The sequence below is a fragment of the Rhinopithecus bieti genome, unplaced genomic scaffold, assembly GCF_001698545.2.
Source record: "Rhinopithecus bieti isolate Rb0 unplaced genomic scaffold, ASM169854v2 scaffold_32083, whole genome shotgun sequence".
In the NCBI taxonomy this organism is placed as follows: Eukaryota; Metazoa; Chordata; class Mammalia; order Primates; family Cercopithecidae; genus Rhinopithecus; species Rhinopithecus bieti.
In genome coordinates this window covers 3032140-3048562 of record NW_016814096.1, presented here as the reverse complement: position 1 = coordinate 3048562, position 16423 = coordinate 3032140, and the positions used below count along the sequence as shown (strand labels likewise).

At 38.2% G+C, this 16423-nt stretch overlaps 1 protein-coding gene across 3 annotated transcripts in view; it reads left to right on the top strand.

Moving 5' to 3' along the window:
* Positions 1-8343, top strand: part of SLC1A2 (solute carrier family 1 member 2) — a 167143-nt gene extending 158800 nt beyond the window's left edge. For all 3 annotated transcript variants that reach the window (XM_017849685.1, XM_017849687.1, XM_017849686.1), the window contains exons 10-11: positions 2243-2474; positions 6731-8343. In XM_017849685.1, coding sequence (XP_017705174.1) covers positions 2243-2474; positions 6731-6802 — 304 coding nt within the window. In that variant the 3' untranslated portion in view covers positions 6803-8343. The remainder of the gene's footprint in view (positions 1-2242; positions 2475-6730) is intronic.
* The last annotated feature ends 8080 nt before the right edge of the window (positions 8344-16423 follow it).

The window sequence follows — 16423 nt, the reverse complement described above, 5'->3', positions numbered from 1 at the left end:
GGTCATTTTACTGATTCCACATGTTGCCAGGGAAAAGAAGCTGGTAGGGGAATAGACAATGAGGTATTTGTCTTGTGCTCAGTAAATCGGCACTTCACGTAAGATAAGGTGAACATAGAGTAGCTACCTGTGGAGATATTTAACTATTAGCTATCTGCTTAGGACCAGAAGGAAAGACAGTTTCTTGCATGATTCAACTTTTGGCTTTTTCTTTTTTGTTTTCCATTTGACATAGTAAATTGGGGGCTGGAGTTTTTACTTTCCTTTCACAGATATATGACTCAGGATACATTCCAAAAGGGACTGAAAGTATAGTGGAGTAGCTCCAAAGTAGACCACAACCATATAATGGACAAATAGGCCAGCTAGTTAGTTGGGAGTGTTGCCATAGGAATTGTGCTATAAATAGGGTTAATGTTTTCAGGGGGTGATAGTAACTTAACTAGCCATATTTGGATGGAGCTACCTAGAAGTTGCCACAAATACATTTGAATTGACTTGATACAATTTATAATAATATTAAAATCATACATCATAGATTAAATATTTTTTTGAGTTCTTATTAAATGTCCAGAAGCATGTAAGCACTTTGTTACCTTATTTAATGTTCACAACAACCTTCTGTATTGGAGATTTTTATTATATTCATTTTATGAATGAGGCAACTAAGGCTCTCAAATATGATCAGGGTTGTCACACAGGCAAGGGACAAATTGGCATTCAAATCCAAATCAGGCTGCCTCTAAAGTCCGTGCTTTTTCTTAACTACTGTCATGTATTCCTTCCTAAAACCCACATACTGGGACTTCTTAGCTATCTATTCCAAGTGCCCAATTTTGTGGATGACCTCAAGACCCGGTCTTCATTCAGATGTAGACCCGATCACCCTGAGGCAGATTCTCCAAAGCAGAAGAGGCGCAAGAGCATTCTCAGATGGAGAGATGCCCACAAGAGTTTAAACTCCAGCTCTGATCACATTTTTTTCCACATTTTCTTCTTAGTTGAAATCAGAAAGACGACCAGCTTATACTTTGCAAACAACTGGCCTTGCAAGGGAGCCAGGCCTGACTCTTCCTAGTGCAGCTTCCTTATTATTCTCTAATAAGAAATAGATTTAATAATAGCAACTAGAATTTATTTAGAGTTTGTTCCAAGAACAAGTTAAAGCTTCCGCTTTGCCTGGAACTAATATTATTTGAATTGAAAGCTAGAATGTCCTGGACTAAGACTGTCTGAGCAGCATCTTTATGTAAACTCCTTCATTTTAATTTTGTTAAACATTTTTTGTAGTTTTTCAGCATCCTTTTAAGACTTTGAATATCTGGTAAACATGGCCAAAAGGATTCTTCACACTGATTTGACTTGAACTTATGGATGAGAGGAGAAAACTTACTCTTAATAATTTAATTAGCTTTCCTGGCACTGAATTTCTAAGAGAGAGAGTTATCAACCATTCTTTTTTCAAGTTAAAACTTGCAACACAAGAGTTGGAGAAGGATTTTCTTAATATTTCCTGATTCCAGAAACACTCTGGAAGATTTAATTTTTTTTTTTAGGTTAATAGAGCAAGATAAAGTATTTTGTTTTTTTCAGGACGAGTAGTCAGTCATAACACATATTGGTCAATGAGAAAATTATGGCTGGATTTCTTATCTAACAGCTGTGTCTGTGTGTGAGGGAAGTGGGTGCAGGGAGAAAGGAAGGCTTAGTTCCCATTCTTACAAAAACAATGACTTTTCTACTATGAGAAAGTTCACAGATGGTTAGTTTTTCCAGTAAAACTAATAAGTAACATAAGCAGAGATAGTGTAGAGTCTTCAAAAACAGAACAGTTTAAATCAGGAGTGGTTGCTGCACTCAGCTAGGTGTGTCTGGAGCCTGTGTACTAATTCTGATTTAGACACATTATTTTTCTTTAATCCTTTCTTTCCTCCTCCTCCTCCTCCTTTTCCTTTGCTACTGGTTATTGGTGTTTACCATTTGCCAGACATTTTATCAAGCACTTTACATGTAATATCTCACTGAATTTTCACATAGTCTATGAGAGAAGTATAAGCATCATCTCCAACTGACAAACAAGGAAGTCAAGGCTCATGAAGGTTAAGTAACTTGCCCCAAATCAAGCAGAGGAAAAAGGTAGAGCCAGAACTCAACCCTACGTCTCTCTGACTCTAGACCTTGACCTTTCAACTACCACATAATACTGCTTCCTCACTGAACCTTTTCTGTTCTTTGTTCTCAGGGACAGGATGAGAACTTCAGTCAATGTTGTGGGTGACTCTTTTGGGGCTGGGATAGTCTATCACCTCTCCAAATCTGAGCTGGATACCATTGACTCCCAGCATCGAGTGCATGAAGATATTGAAATGACCAAGACTCAATCCATTTATGATGACATGAAGAACCATAGGGAAAGCAACTCTAATCAATGTGTCTATGCTGCACACAACTCTGTCATAGTAGATGAGTGCAAGGTACATTTCCCATTCATGGATATCGAGACCTGTATATAGTAGTGCATGCTCGATTTCTTAAGAAAAAAAAGAAAAAACCATAAAGCCCTGCATGTATTATTGTCACATTTATTTTCCTAAAGAATCATGTAACCCAAGCTTCTGTGAGTCCCAGATCATCTAATTCTGTGTCTAACATGGCAGGAAATCAACAAGTCTGGCAGAGAAAGAGTCAATCAGTTGCTTATTTTGTCCATGTGATGCGAAACAACCATTGGATTCCCCCATCTACCCCACTTGACTAATTTGACCAGTTATCTTGAATATTTTGCCCAAGAATTTGTGGTTACTAGAGCTTTTCTGACTTTCAAATATTTGATTCCTCAATTGAAACATCAAGAGAAATCCCCAGCTGATGTACCTAGCGCAAGTATTGTCCTTGCTATATATCACATATTGGTCAAAAATGTGCCCACATAACTTTACACAACTCTCTTTTTCTTAATTATTTTGTGGGAAAGGTGAATTTTGACCTGAGAGTACCTTGCTCCAAAAGTGGGTAAACAATTTCAAGTAAAGAACAGGTATCCTTCAGGACAACTACCCAGAAATGTCTTTTTAAAAACACTACATCTCAGACATTGCCTGGCTGCGCCATCTTTCTGCAGCATGGATGTTCTGGGCTCTCCTCCAAGCTGTTGGGTGCTAATTCTTCAAGCTTGATGGGTTCTGTCTAGCCTTCATTGTAACTAATTTGACATTGTCAAAGTCAGAGTGTCATGACCAGAGTAAAGCAAACTTGGAGAAACCCTGGCAGGTGAGCAGAATCAACTCTGGGGGTTGGTTTCTAGAATGATTCCACACAGCAGCTGAGGACAAGCTGAACCCAGCCAGAGATCTCTGGTACCTTTTTGACTTCTGTTGACAAGGTCACATGTAATCACTAATTTCTTCCTTTATTACTTCTGGGTCATTACAAATACATACTATGGCTCTTGCTGGGCAACTAAGGATGTCACAGAAACAATTCTCTTTACTGGATTGTAACATAGGTCCAGAATTCTCATAGACTAGCACAGACTTTTGCTTGTCCTCTCTATATAAGATACATACATGGGTGAACAAGGACTCTGAAACAAATTAGGGAGGGAAACCATCCATTGAGAGGCAATTGCACAAGTTTATTAATTGACTCAGTGAAAATGATTCAAACTATTAGAAATTCAGATGTACCTAAAGGATATGATGCATTCTCATGGAAAGCTGGTGTTTCCCACATCTGAGTGAATGTGCTGGATTATTCCCCATCAAAATGTTAGTTTGAATCAACAAGGGTCAATAATCTTGTGAATGGCTTTATGTTCTATTATATTTAAGTACTTGTTGTGTGCCTTGTAAGGTTTAGTTGAGTGTCCCTGTCTCATTCCTGTGAGATCCTATATTTTGATTATTCATCAAGTATTTATTAAATGCCTATTATCTATAAAGCCATAAATTAGGCACTGGAGGACAGCAAGAAGAATGTACAATGTTGATAAGACTTGAACTCAAATTATTGCCATATGAGGAAAAGTTATGTAAAACAAAACATCACAATTTTTTAAAAATTTCATAATTATATTTGAGAAGAATCCTAGTGGTTAATTGCATATGGCCCTTTTGGAGTTTCTCAAGAGGCTTCTTAATATTTTGTAGGACACTTTTTGAAAAAGAAGGTGTGTGCATGTGGAGATATCTTTAGATTTCAGACTTCCTGCATTTGTTTTGAAGGACATCAAGCACATGAGGATAAATTTGCTTCTTTTGTTTGTTTGTTTTTGAGACGGAGTTTCGCTCTTGTTGCCCAGGCTGGAGTGCAACGGCGTGCTCTCTGCTCAAGGCAACCTCCGCCTCGCAGGTTCAAGCGATTCTTCTGCCTCCGCCTCTTGAGTAGCTGGGATTTTTTTTTTTTTTTTGTATTTTCAGTAGAGACAGGGTTTCTCTGGTCAGTAACTCCTTATCTCGGGTGATCCACCCACCTTGGCCTCCCAAGCTGCTGAGATTACAGGCGTGAGCCACTGTGCCTGGCCAATTTGCTTCATTTTTAAAAGCAAACTATTTCAAGCCCTATAAGGAAATGTGAATTATCCATATCAGTAGGAAGTAAGCTAATTAGCAGTAAGGCTTTGTCCCCAGTTATACTACTGTGACCCAGCACCTAAAATAGTGTCTGGCATGTTTTAGGGGTCTCAATAAATATTTGTTGAATGTATCCTTTTAGCATCTTTAGTCCTTGCTGTATTTCAGATAACGTTTTTGCTGGACATTCCATAGAGATAGTGGATCAATCTCTATATAAATGGCCAGTCAGCCAACCATCTGCAAACTCATAGGTTAATTAACCTTTAGGTGACCAGTGGTCAAGCTGAGCAGGTCTTGAAGATGATGAAAATAGCTCTATTGGTTTATCAACTGTTTCAGCTGTTTACATTTTTAATGAAATGGTTGGGTTCAGCTCAGTGAAGGCTATTTTATCCTCAGCCTTTGCTAGGTAAAGCAAGTTGATTTTTCTCACTCTAAATCAGTTAACTGTGTTGACGCTGATGTGGGAAGGAAGCAGCCAGAGCCATGGAGATACATTTACACCTTCTGAGGATATCTGGGTCACATTTATTTATTCCTTTGAACTTCCTTATGGTTAATTCTGTCTCGCTATTTCCCACTTTTTAAAAACTGAGACGGGAGATGTCAGCACTTGCTGCCAATGCCATCCTCTTTTTCTTTTCTATTACCCAAGTGGTTGGAGCAGAGAGGATTGGGGAATGGAGTCCTAGCTTTCTTTAGCCCGGCCAAGAAAGGAAATGCCAAAAAAAGCTGCTGTCCCAGATACTTTGAAACATAGGCCCCAGTATTTACAAACAAAAAAACAAAACAAAAACACTTCCCCCCAAGTGCTGTCTGGTCTTCCAAAGGCACCACACTGTGGTAATTTTGTACCACTATTGATGTGGTTCATCACCGAGAGCCAAATAGTCACATTCAAGATCATAGTGAACAGGCAACTTTCTCCAGGCAGACAGTCTGTCCCTGGCAGTCTTTCTTGACAGTTCACTGAAAGGGAAACAAATTTGCTGCAGCTCTGGTCAAAACTTTAACCATTTCAAGCATTGTTATGTCTCGTTGGTCTGTGTATTCAAACTCTTGCCTGGTAATAGTAGTTTGAAGTTACACAATAGTTTTCAAATTAATCAGAATAACTGCATGTGGAGCTGTCATTGCTAACTGCATGGTCTGTTTTCTAAAAAAAAAAAAAAAAAAAAATTGAGGGGCTAATGGGGATTGGATGAATGGTTTTTATTTTCCTTTGCTTGATTCGTTGAAGGGCACTTGGTTTTCTGTTCCTAGCATGTTGTATGTGGTCATGATGCATGCATTTCACTTCCACTTGGGTAAGAAGAAAGTCAGATTTCTTTCAAACATTGCTGTGTTTGTCATGTCTTCATATTCTAATGCTTTCATAAATCCAGTCTCTCCATTATGTGGAATATCAGTCGTGGGTTTAAGTTTGCACATGACGTTGAGGACAGACAGAAGGTAAGCTAGGAAAACTACTTAGAAGTGGAGGGGAAAACCTCCTATTCTGCACAAAGGTTCAGTTCACTTTGAGCCAGGGAAGCATAATATAGATGGTCTGGTAATTATATCTGACTATTAAATGTCTGCATTTAAGTAATTTAGATAAACATTGTCACCAATCTCAGACTTTTAATTCTCCCTACTTTTCTTTTTAATCTTTAAAGCTGGGATAGCTTATTTGGCACAGCTGAAATGTCATGATTTCTGATATAAAAATTAGACATGTATGCCATCTACCTGGTGTCATTGCAACTGAATCTTTCACATGCATGAGTAGAACTAGATACCTAGTTCTGGATTTCTTCCTCTGTGGTTGTATGGAGTAGCACGTGGGCACTATAGTTTAAGGACTGTGTTATTGTGTGATGGATCTTTGGGTAGTTAGACACCCTGCAACACTAAAAACATAGTAGAAGTTATTCCCCAAATTGCAAAGCAGCTTTAATACACTGATACTCCCAAGGCAGATATGGATTTTTAAAATTCGCAGATCACTGTTGAAACCCAAGACAGGCTCAAATTCAATTTGGAAAGAACTCCATTTAAAACTAATATTTCAGTCATGTCGTATAATCTTGGATTTGGTGCTTCTCCACATAACCCACAGGGCTTTTTTCTGGTTCATGGCCTGTAAGCTGGATGTTGATGATAATTATTTTCAGGTAACTCTGGCAGCCAATGGAAAGTCAGCCGACTGCAGTGTTGAGGAAGAACCTTGGAAACGTGAGAAATAAGGATATGAGTCTCAGCAAATTCTTGAATAAACTCCCCAGCGTATCCTATGGTAAATGATGATTTAAACAAGCTTTCTTTAAAAAGGAAAAAAATGAAAAAAATGCATATATTTCTATGTTTACTTAATCTGTTAGCCGAGGCTTAGAGGAGCTCTTGTGAGTCAGTGATGACAGGCACGGTGCTGTGTCTTTGCCAAATAATGCTTTATAACCGTCTAATTTTCTCACTTGTATTATTATTTGAATGGATGCTGCTGGAGGAATCAGTTTGAATTGAAGATATGTTCTTGCCAGCTTCACTTTTCTCCCTGGATGCTCTTTTCCCAGGGGACATGAGTAAAGCAGTGTGGTACACTCCAGGGACTTGGGATAATGAGCAAACACACAGTGTGTTATTCCTTAAAGTGTTCTCCATGTCTCACCTTGTTATGCACAAGAGATTCTATTAAAAGCCTCTAGAAGTAACTCCCCTTAAAATATCTAGTAGAGTTTGCACATGGGCTGATTAAAAGCAAATACCTGTCTTAGGGAATTCTGACAATTTATTTTCCATATGCTCTTTAAGTAAAATGTTTCAAAGAGAGTTTTAGAGGGAGCCATGCTCTTAAAGGCAGTTGACTAAAGAACCTATTACGTCTCTGCCTTACCCTGTGTAATCTATGAGAACAATGGTTGAAATTTCAAACTATGCTTCATAATTCTTTCTAAATTTGATAATTGATTAGAAAGTATTTTATATATAACCACTGTACATATTGACAAAAGTAAGAGAGCACAGTCAACATAAAGTTTAACCAGAGTTAAATATTCAAATTTATTTATGTTTGGTTTGCCTTCACCTGGTATAGTAAAATCAAGTGAGATTATTTGGTATATGTTTTGCTTTGTTTAACCCAAAATGTTATTATTTGAGTTCCTAAAGACAAAGACATTTTTAATCTGTCAATTATTTCAGTCATCATGTCTTCATCCTAGAAAGCCTCGTCATTTTACTGTCCTCACACATGGAAGACACTTGTGTTGGCTGTGCCTCTTTTAGTGTCATCTCTTGATGAAACAAAAATACTGTTATTTATCTAATATGTAGAAAGCATTTTGTTATCTTCTATCAAAGCACATAAAACCAGTTATAGGACACAGTTGGAAGCAGAGCCAGTCTTCCTCCTCCATCTTCTCAGTAGAGAGGAACAGAAAACAAACATCTGTGCAAAACCCTATAAAAGTGACATTCCTATGGCAGAGTCCAGGCAGCCTTGAACCATGATGTGGCAACCAAGGATGGCTCTGTACAACTTCATGGATGGAATCTTGTTTAAGGCTGTGAAGTGTTAAGGAATAAATAATATAGTTGGTGTAGCACAGTGCCTTGCATGCAGTAGGCAGCCAACAAGTTCTTAGTGATTGGTTATGCAAGCTAAAATTTTTAATGTCTCTACTATCCTTTTTTTATTGAATAATGCACAGTATTTTCCTAACGTTGCTGGGTTTGGGAGTAAGCTTGGGACTTTAATCATTGAGAAATAAAGCACATTTGACTCTAAGAAGTATGTAGAACCTTGTTTATAGGTGAGAGTAGGCTGTATTATATGAAACCAGCAGAGGGATGCTGAGATAGTCATGGTTTATAGAACCCAAATTCTCTGAGATGAGGGTGCTTATGGACCTCAAATAGCCTTTCTTATCTACTCCTTGTGACTTCTCTCTTCTAAATCAGATACCTTTGAAACATACAAGAGACATAAGATTCCAGTTGTTTTTGTCTCCTAAACCTTAGTTATTTTTGGATATGGATCACTACTGAACAGTATTAGGCAACTTTTCATTTTTGTTTTTTTTTTTAGATGGAGTCTTGCTCTGTTGCCCAGGCTGGAGTGCAGTGGCACGATCTTGGCTCACTGCACTGCACCCTCTGCCTCTCTAGTTCAAGCGATTCTCCTGTGTCAGCTTCCCAAGTAGCTGGGACTACAGGTGCATGCCACCACGCTGGGCTAATTTTTTGTGTTTTTAGTAGAGATGGGTTTCATCATGTTAGCCAGGATGGTCTCAATCTCCTGACTTCGTGATCCACCCGCCACGGCCTCCCAAAGTGCTGGGATTACAGGCGTGAGCCACCGTGCCTGGCCAGAAAATGCATTCTTTATGGCAAATGTTGTAGGTTAAGGAGACAGTTCTTGGGTTTAGCTGTGAAACTGTTTAGGATTTTCTTTAAGTGGTGTTCCCAAGAGCTTTTCTATGGTAAGTTGGAGGCTCTAGGTGAAGTGTCTAGGAGCTTGTTGTTTTTTGCTATGGAAGGCCAATTTTGGGATTTGTATATATGGGCATGTTTCTCAAAGGAGTGGTCACAGGATTGTCTTCTCAAAACTCTGCCTGAAACCTTTCTGGTGTGTTTTGTCTGCAACTTTTTCCTAGCTATCCTATTAGCCTGTAAATATATTAGCAGACAATGTGTTTGGAAGAAACAAGGTGTACAACTTCACAAAGCAAGTTTTTCTGGTTCAAGACTTACTGTTTGCAGGAAGTCTCATGAGAATATACTTAGAAAATCATACTTATCTGGAAATTCAATAAGTCATATTAAAAATAAACAATTTCTTGAACTCAGGACTAGCCTGAAAATCCAAAATGTATGTAGAGTTGACATGTTGACATATGTCTATGTCCTCTGTTTTTTTTTGTTTTTTTTTTTGGTTTTTTTTAAGCCTCATTTATTTCTCCCATGCCATGCCCATTTGGGATTTTCTTTGCCCAGCATATGTGCCATAAACAGAACAAATGGATCCAAGGTATACCTCTAATAAACTTTATCTGAATAGAATACATTTAACCTGCCAATTATATGTGTAGATTTACCTAATTGGTTCAACATGTATATGAATGCTTGTAATAGTCTGTTACTGTTTGATAATGCATAAATGTTATATTTATATACAGTTACAGCAGGCCAGAAACATACATACACTGCATCCTGTAAGGTCTGTAAATCAGGGCTTTGGCAATGCCATTTTGTTATAGACTCATTCACTTTTTTTAGGAATCAGAATCATTTCAGGAGAAAACCAACTAAGTAGACTTTAATTCTTCTCTTTCTCATTCTTGTCCTTTGAGAAACCCAAGTGGAATCATCAGTTAATTACTTACTCAAATTCAATCAATCAAATCCAATGGGCGAGAAGAATGGCTTATCTTTCAAGGTAATGCTTTACCTTAGATCTTTGAGGGCATGCTTCCCATACAAAGAGCATCAGAAAATCAGGACAATCATCTAGATCTCACAGATCTTCAACATAGGACTCTAGCTTATGACATCTGAACCACAGAGCTATCAGATTCAGTTTTTACTACCTATTGAGTGTGTAGAAACACAGCCTATGGTTTTGCTGCCTGCGGAAGTTACCATACCCTGTAAAAGACAAATATTTCTTTCTCCTCTCGAACCACTAGTCAGCCGGGATATTCATGAAAGCTGAAAGAAGGGGTGCCAAAATGCCTAGCTGCTGGATTTAGACTTATGGAATGTGAGAAAGGCTTAGGAAAAATTCAAGTCATGGGGAGATTCCTGCTAGGTGATGCCAGGAATCCCAATGACCTGTTGATTAGAGAGTCTCTGGTCATTTCCACTTGTGCATGGAGAAATATGTCATTTGCAAAAGTATCTAGTCAAGAAGCCCTTTTGGAATAAAGTGGTTGGGAAACTCATTTATTGGGTCCCCCAAAGGAAACCCAATTCTGCCATGTTTTTCCAAATACTACACGTCCCTTTGCTCTCAATAGCAAAAGTTATCTTATAATGTTTTACTTTTGTCAGAATCAAGGCTTCGGCCACCGGTGCAATATTTTCCCATGGAATGCAGCAATAAATCCAAGTAGGTATATCCATGCTCAGAGAGAATTATCCATAGTTCTGACTCCTGAGAAACAAGTCTCATCAGCTCTCACCTGGTTTGATGACTAAAAGTGCACAGCAGTTACACCCTAGTGGAAGTGATTTTTCTGACCTCACTGCTCTCTAACTCTTACAGCTATCTAGTTGTCTGAGCTGCTGGTTTGTTTTACTTATTCTCCAACTGAACTCATTCCAAGCCAAGAAAAAGGACCAAATGAAATTTTCAGTTATTATTATACTTGTTCCTTGAATAAGAATGCTAGAGTCTGGAGGTGATAGAAGACTAAGTTAAAGCAAACAGCCTGAAGGAATTCTGGAGTGAGAATTTTGTAAGTCTAGTTGTCAAAGATGATAAGTGGTCTCAGTATCTGTAGTAATTTCTGGTTAAGCCTAGAAGGATCACTGAGTGCCAACCCAGGCAGGTGGCACTAGAGGCAGATTGTTCTCCTAGTGTAGAGTGAGTTTCCAGCTGCTCATGAAACATGTGCTTATGATTTTTCCTAAAAGAAAATCACATTTTCTACTCCTCTTCCTTCTTTCCTATCATTCCACTTATTGTTGCTGCTTTGCAAGCAGGCAGCTTAGTAAGCCATCACACAAATTAGTGTGAGGCTTGGTTTTAAAATAGATAACAGAGAATCTTGATTAAATAATATCCAACTTTGTAGCATAACACAGCTAATTCAGGCAATGATATAGAGATGATAAGAAACAACATGGTTTGGTAGAGGGAACATTTGATTTCGACTCTGCCCATCTTTAGCTGTATGACTTATGTAAGTCATTTTGTGTCCAAGCCCCATTTTCTCCCATATGAAAAGTGAAGGGATTGGATTAAATGATTAAAATCCCCTTCCAGCCCTGTGAGCCCAACATATTATGATCTCTGCTTTGTTTCCTTCTTAAGAGGCTTCCTACTATAAAATGTGACCTATTTACATTTTAGGTTGAAGGAGCCCACAATAATGAATTATCAATTTAGATTTTTCTCATCCCCTTTGGGAGAAATTAAATTCAAGCCTCTATTCATTTTATGTTTTACAACAAGCTTGGAAGGTGGCCATGTTCATTCACAGTTGGATGTTTTGAGATACCAATACATGTTTTTTAATAAAAGTTCTCTCTACCTAAACTCACCTTCCTAATAGAAGTAGTGATTTGGCTCAGGAAAAAATGTTTCCAGAGTCACCATGAGAGGACTGGATGAACCTACAGCCTCACTCAAGCTCTTGCATCATTCCTGGTGTAGCAACAGAGCCCACTCTGAATACCCAAAAAAACACAATTTTCTCCAACAATTCTAATTGCCAACCCAGTGTGGGAATTTGAGAGCCTTTGGTGAATAACCTTGAACACTCTTATGAAATTTGGTGCAACACTTACACAATCACGGCAACTGTTTGTAAATATCTTCTCTTCTCCGCCAGCATGTAGACATGCACATCCATTCACAAGTAAGCCCGCAAATTCATTTTCACATTTTCCTCTTGGTTTGTTTTTATCACGGGCATCACATTGCAGGAAGAGATGCTCTAACTTACAAGAATGGAATTTTCCGACTATCTTTGCCCTCTTCAAGGCTTGATGAGTTTCTAGGGTAGATGGGATACAATGCATGGTCTACAAGGTGCATGTCACCAGCCATGATCTTTAAACACCCTCTTATACTTTCCAGCACTGCTGCAATGGCCCATGGCTGGCACCTCTGCTCTTTGTCCAAACTTCTGCTAAATAGAATGGTGTTGGTATTTACTGTGTTGTGAACTCCTTTATTGCCAGAGAAGACTTCAGCTCTTTAGGTTTGCAGGGGCAAAATGTAAAGCTAGGACTGAAAGGATAGGGTTTTGTTTGTTGGCTGGCTTTATTCCATTAGTGCACAAAACCTGATGCAAGGGCAGCAAGATAAACACAATTTCTTCATTGGCCCAGATAAGAACCTATAGAAAAGTGAGAGATGCCCCTAAGTTCCTGTTTCATTTATCCTAAATAATATTCTGAGTAACTACTGATCAGTTTTTCCCTATGTCCAGCCTTGCTTCACTTCCCAACCTCCAGGCCAAATATTCATTCTGATATTTTACAAAGTCCTTCTGGTTTTTACACAAGGCCCTTTTGTGCTGAGAATAAAACTTGCTATTGAAACAGATCTCACTGCTTTGTAGAGTCAGCAGTTGACCTAAAGAATGGGTAGCAACAGGTCCTCAGTTTCTCTGGAGACACCCCCAATCCTTGGGTGAGTGTTAGAACCTGACAACTGACTATTAGCCTTGTCATCATCTCCCCTGGAGATGGAGATGTTGCATTTGGAAACTCACTCCTTCTGGGGCACTGTTTCTTCTCATGGCAACCATTTTCCTTGCCTGGAAACAGCCTGTTGCCTTTGGTGGGGGGCAAATACACACACTAGCCAAGGAAGTTGGTCCAGCACATCTCTGAGGTTTCTCCCCCATGGACCCATGGAGTGAATTCCCTGAGATATATCATCAGAAAGTTGGCTGTCTGGTGGTTTGATACTCCATAAGTTACTTCCGTTATAGAAACTCATCCTTTGGCATCTAGATTTTTCTACAAATCACCTTAACTCCCTCCCTTTCTCCTTCTCCTGGAAAAACCTCAACATTGCATCTCCATGTTGCACAACACAGATCAGATTATCTGGTCACTATAGAGATTTGTATATAAAAAAACTACTTTTTTGAGGATTTTGTATATTGTTTTTCTATTTGTTTTCTACAGCTTGAGGAAAGAGCTGGCAAACTGTGAATCTAACTTGATCTTGTTGCCAGCAGATATATTTTGGCTTCCTGGTAAGAGTCTGTGTTACCAGGGACAATATATTGCCCTCTGATCAGTATTGCACCCGAAATCCACAAATTCCTCCAGCCCCGTCTTAGATTTTTTTAAACGAATCCCGTAGCTTGTTTGCTATTATTTATAAAGAGCATTAGAAAATGTATTTATAGACCTGGATATTATATGTTTAATATTAATTTAGCCTTTAATAATGTTATAGGTTTGTAACTATTCTTCAGAAATTATAAAGAACTCAGTGTAGACTGAATTAATCTATTTAGTATCTGTGATTTTGCAGACATATTTTCTTACAGTATTTTCTATGTAACCACACATGTAGAATTATAACTAATTAGAGCACAAGAAGTTTCTTCAGCAATTTAGAGCGATCAATTGTTTCTTGACTATATAGTCACATTTGACAAATTTAAGAACCCAGTCCTTAGTGATGCAATAAACAAAATGAACCATTAAGAACAAGGAATTGCTCAAATCCCTTAGCTGGTAAGGATATGCATCTAAATAATTCATCTTTTTAACTCAAGAAATGGTGCTGGTTTTTAAAATTTTTGACACCAGGCCTTGTTTTTCCAGCTGAGCATTCTAATTTTGCTTTTCTCTTTATCAAAGACAAGGTATCAATAGTAGGATTATTTCTAGATCAGAATGTTTCATACCTTCCTGAAGGTTTATGTGAAAATTGGCTTAGGAAAACTTGGAGTAGCAGAGACTGAGGATGAGTGCTAGAGATGAAATCAGGACAGATTTGTTGCAGTTAATTCTTGCCAAGCAAATTGGTGGTAAATGTCACATTGTTATGTGAATTGAGTACATATTTTTAAAGAAAGTTTTAAAAAATTTTAGAACCAGCTATGAGGCTATACTGTATCACTGGGGGCTGGAAGTAGGGGCTTAGAATCGTACTGAAGAAGAAGCCCAGGTAGTTTCTGTCCTCAGGTGAATAACAGACTATGTAACTTTCCTGAAAGGTAAAACAATAGCCACTGCAAAGACGAGGTGTTTTACTTCCACCAAATACACTTTCTAAGATGGTGGTAGGGCTAGTATTTTTACCATGGTTTAAAAAGTAGTCAGTTACATAGGAAGTATATTGGTATGTATTTGAACCTGCTCTTCATTAAACAAACAGATTAGATGTACCCTCAACTGGCAATAATTGTATCTATTTTCAAGTACAGCTAGCTGTCAAAGCATGAAGCTCTTGTGTATACACACTGACACTTGGTTCACGCATGAAGAACAGTGCCTATGCACTTTGTGTAGCTATAATGTAGGGATCTAGGTGTAATTTCAGTGAAATGGTGTATAGATGTATTGTAATTTAATGTATATGTTATTTTTGGCTATTCATCTAAATGCAGTAGACATGTTGATCGGTGTTTTACAAACCCTTCTTTTCCTTCTTAGATAACTAGTCGTGAATCATTTCTCCTCTTTCTCAATGTGGTTTGGGAATATATATGAGTGAAGAATTTATCTGTAAATCCTTTGTACTGATGATTGTTTGAAAGTCTGTGTGTCCAGCACCTTTGTAAATACACAATTCAGAGCAGGGATGGGCTGGGTGTGTGTCCTGGTTCTTAGTGAAAGGTCATCTCATGTCTGTATAATACATGGTGAATGCAACTGTGGAACTTTTGGTTACCTAGACTTAGGTAGGTTTAGAATGAGAACATCCATCTACAGTCCTCCTTTGCTTGGTGGATTGGGCTCAGAGAGACAAAAAGTTAGTCTGCCCCTGTGCATATTAGCATCATGTCTTTAGAGAAAGGTCAGTCTCTCTGGTTGCCAAATACTCCTCATGATGCTCATGACTTAAAGGTTCTGAAGAGCCTTGTCTCCCTTGAATTTTTGAGTCAGGGTACAGGAAAAACATTGCTGACTAACTAACTGCAAACGAACATGCAGGTGAAACCCCACAAAAGCACAGTTCTGGCTATAAACTTCACAGTTCTCTGTGAAACGACGTAGAACACTAGAAGCACAGGAATAGTCAGTGTACAGCTTAGGGGGTTGTAGAGGGGCAACTGATGAAGCACAGGTCCCACATATATGAGGGAGTATGACCTCCTCTACCTAATATGTTCTGTGTGCATGTTTTGAATGATTGAAGATGGTATTCACTAATGCAAATATACACTTGCCTCCTAAAACATACATTCTGTATAATTGTCACTAAATACAATGCTGTGAGGTCTATAATTTCTGTAACCCCTTTCTCCTCCCCAAGGACAGAGAAGAACTAGTCATTGCTATAGGGAACCCTGAGTGCCCTACTCTTTTCCCAAGAAGGATAAAGCCTACAATATCATCAGGGGGCATGAAGCACATTAATTTGCAGTGGCTTCTTCATATGAGGAGATATGGTGGACAGGCTAATTTTTCCTTGAAAATGTGACTGTTTCAACTCCTTTCGAACTTAGGATGGAATACTTCCTGAAATAAAACTGGGCTTTATGCAGGATTCTCCTTAAAAATTCTTGTATGTCCAGAATGAAAGATAAAAATAATTGTATTCCTCACATTCACAATCCCCATTGGTCTGAAGTCATGTAGCACAGAGCATCTATAGCACATAGTGTTTAAAGACTAATGAATGCAAAAAGATAAATTCTTCAGCTAATTTTTGAATTGTTTCTCATATATGGTACTAGAAAAATGCCTTGTTGATGAAGCACATTTTGGGTAGTTGAGGTCTTTTGTTTTCGCCTTTAGCTTTCTAAGCTTTCTTACAATGTGGACTGATTACTGTAACATTTCATGTGTAAAATAACTGGATATTCTTTATATACTGGAAATAACCTGTGAATCCAATATTTCACTAAGTGTTTTAACTTTCGTGTGTATATCTCTCATCAATAAATGTGGATTTCAATTTATTTTGGTTGTTGCCTCTTCTTTAATTCCCATTTTAGACTAATTGT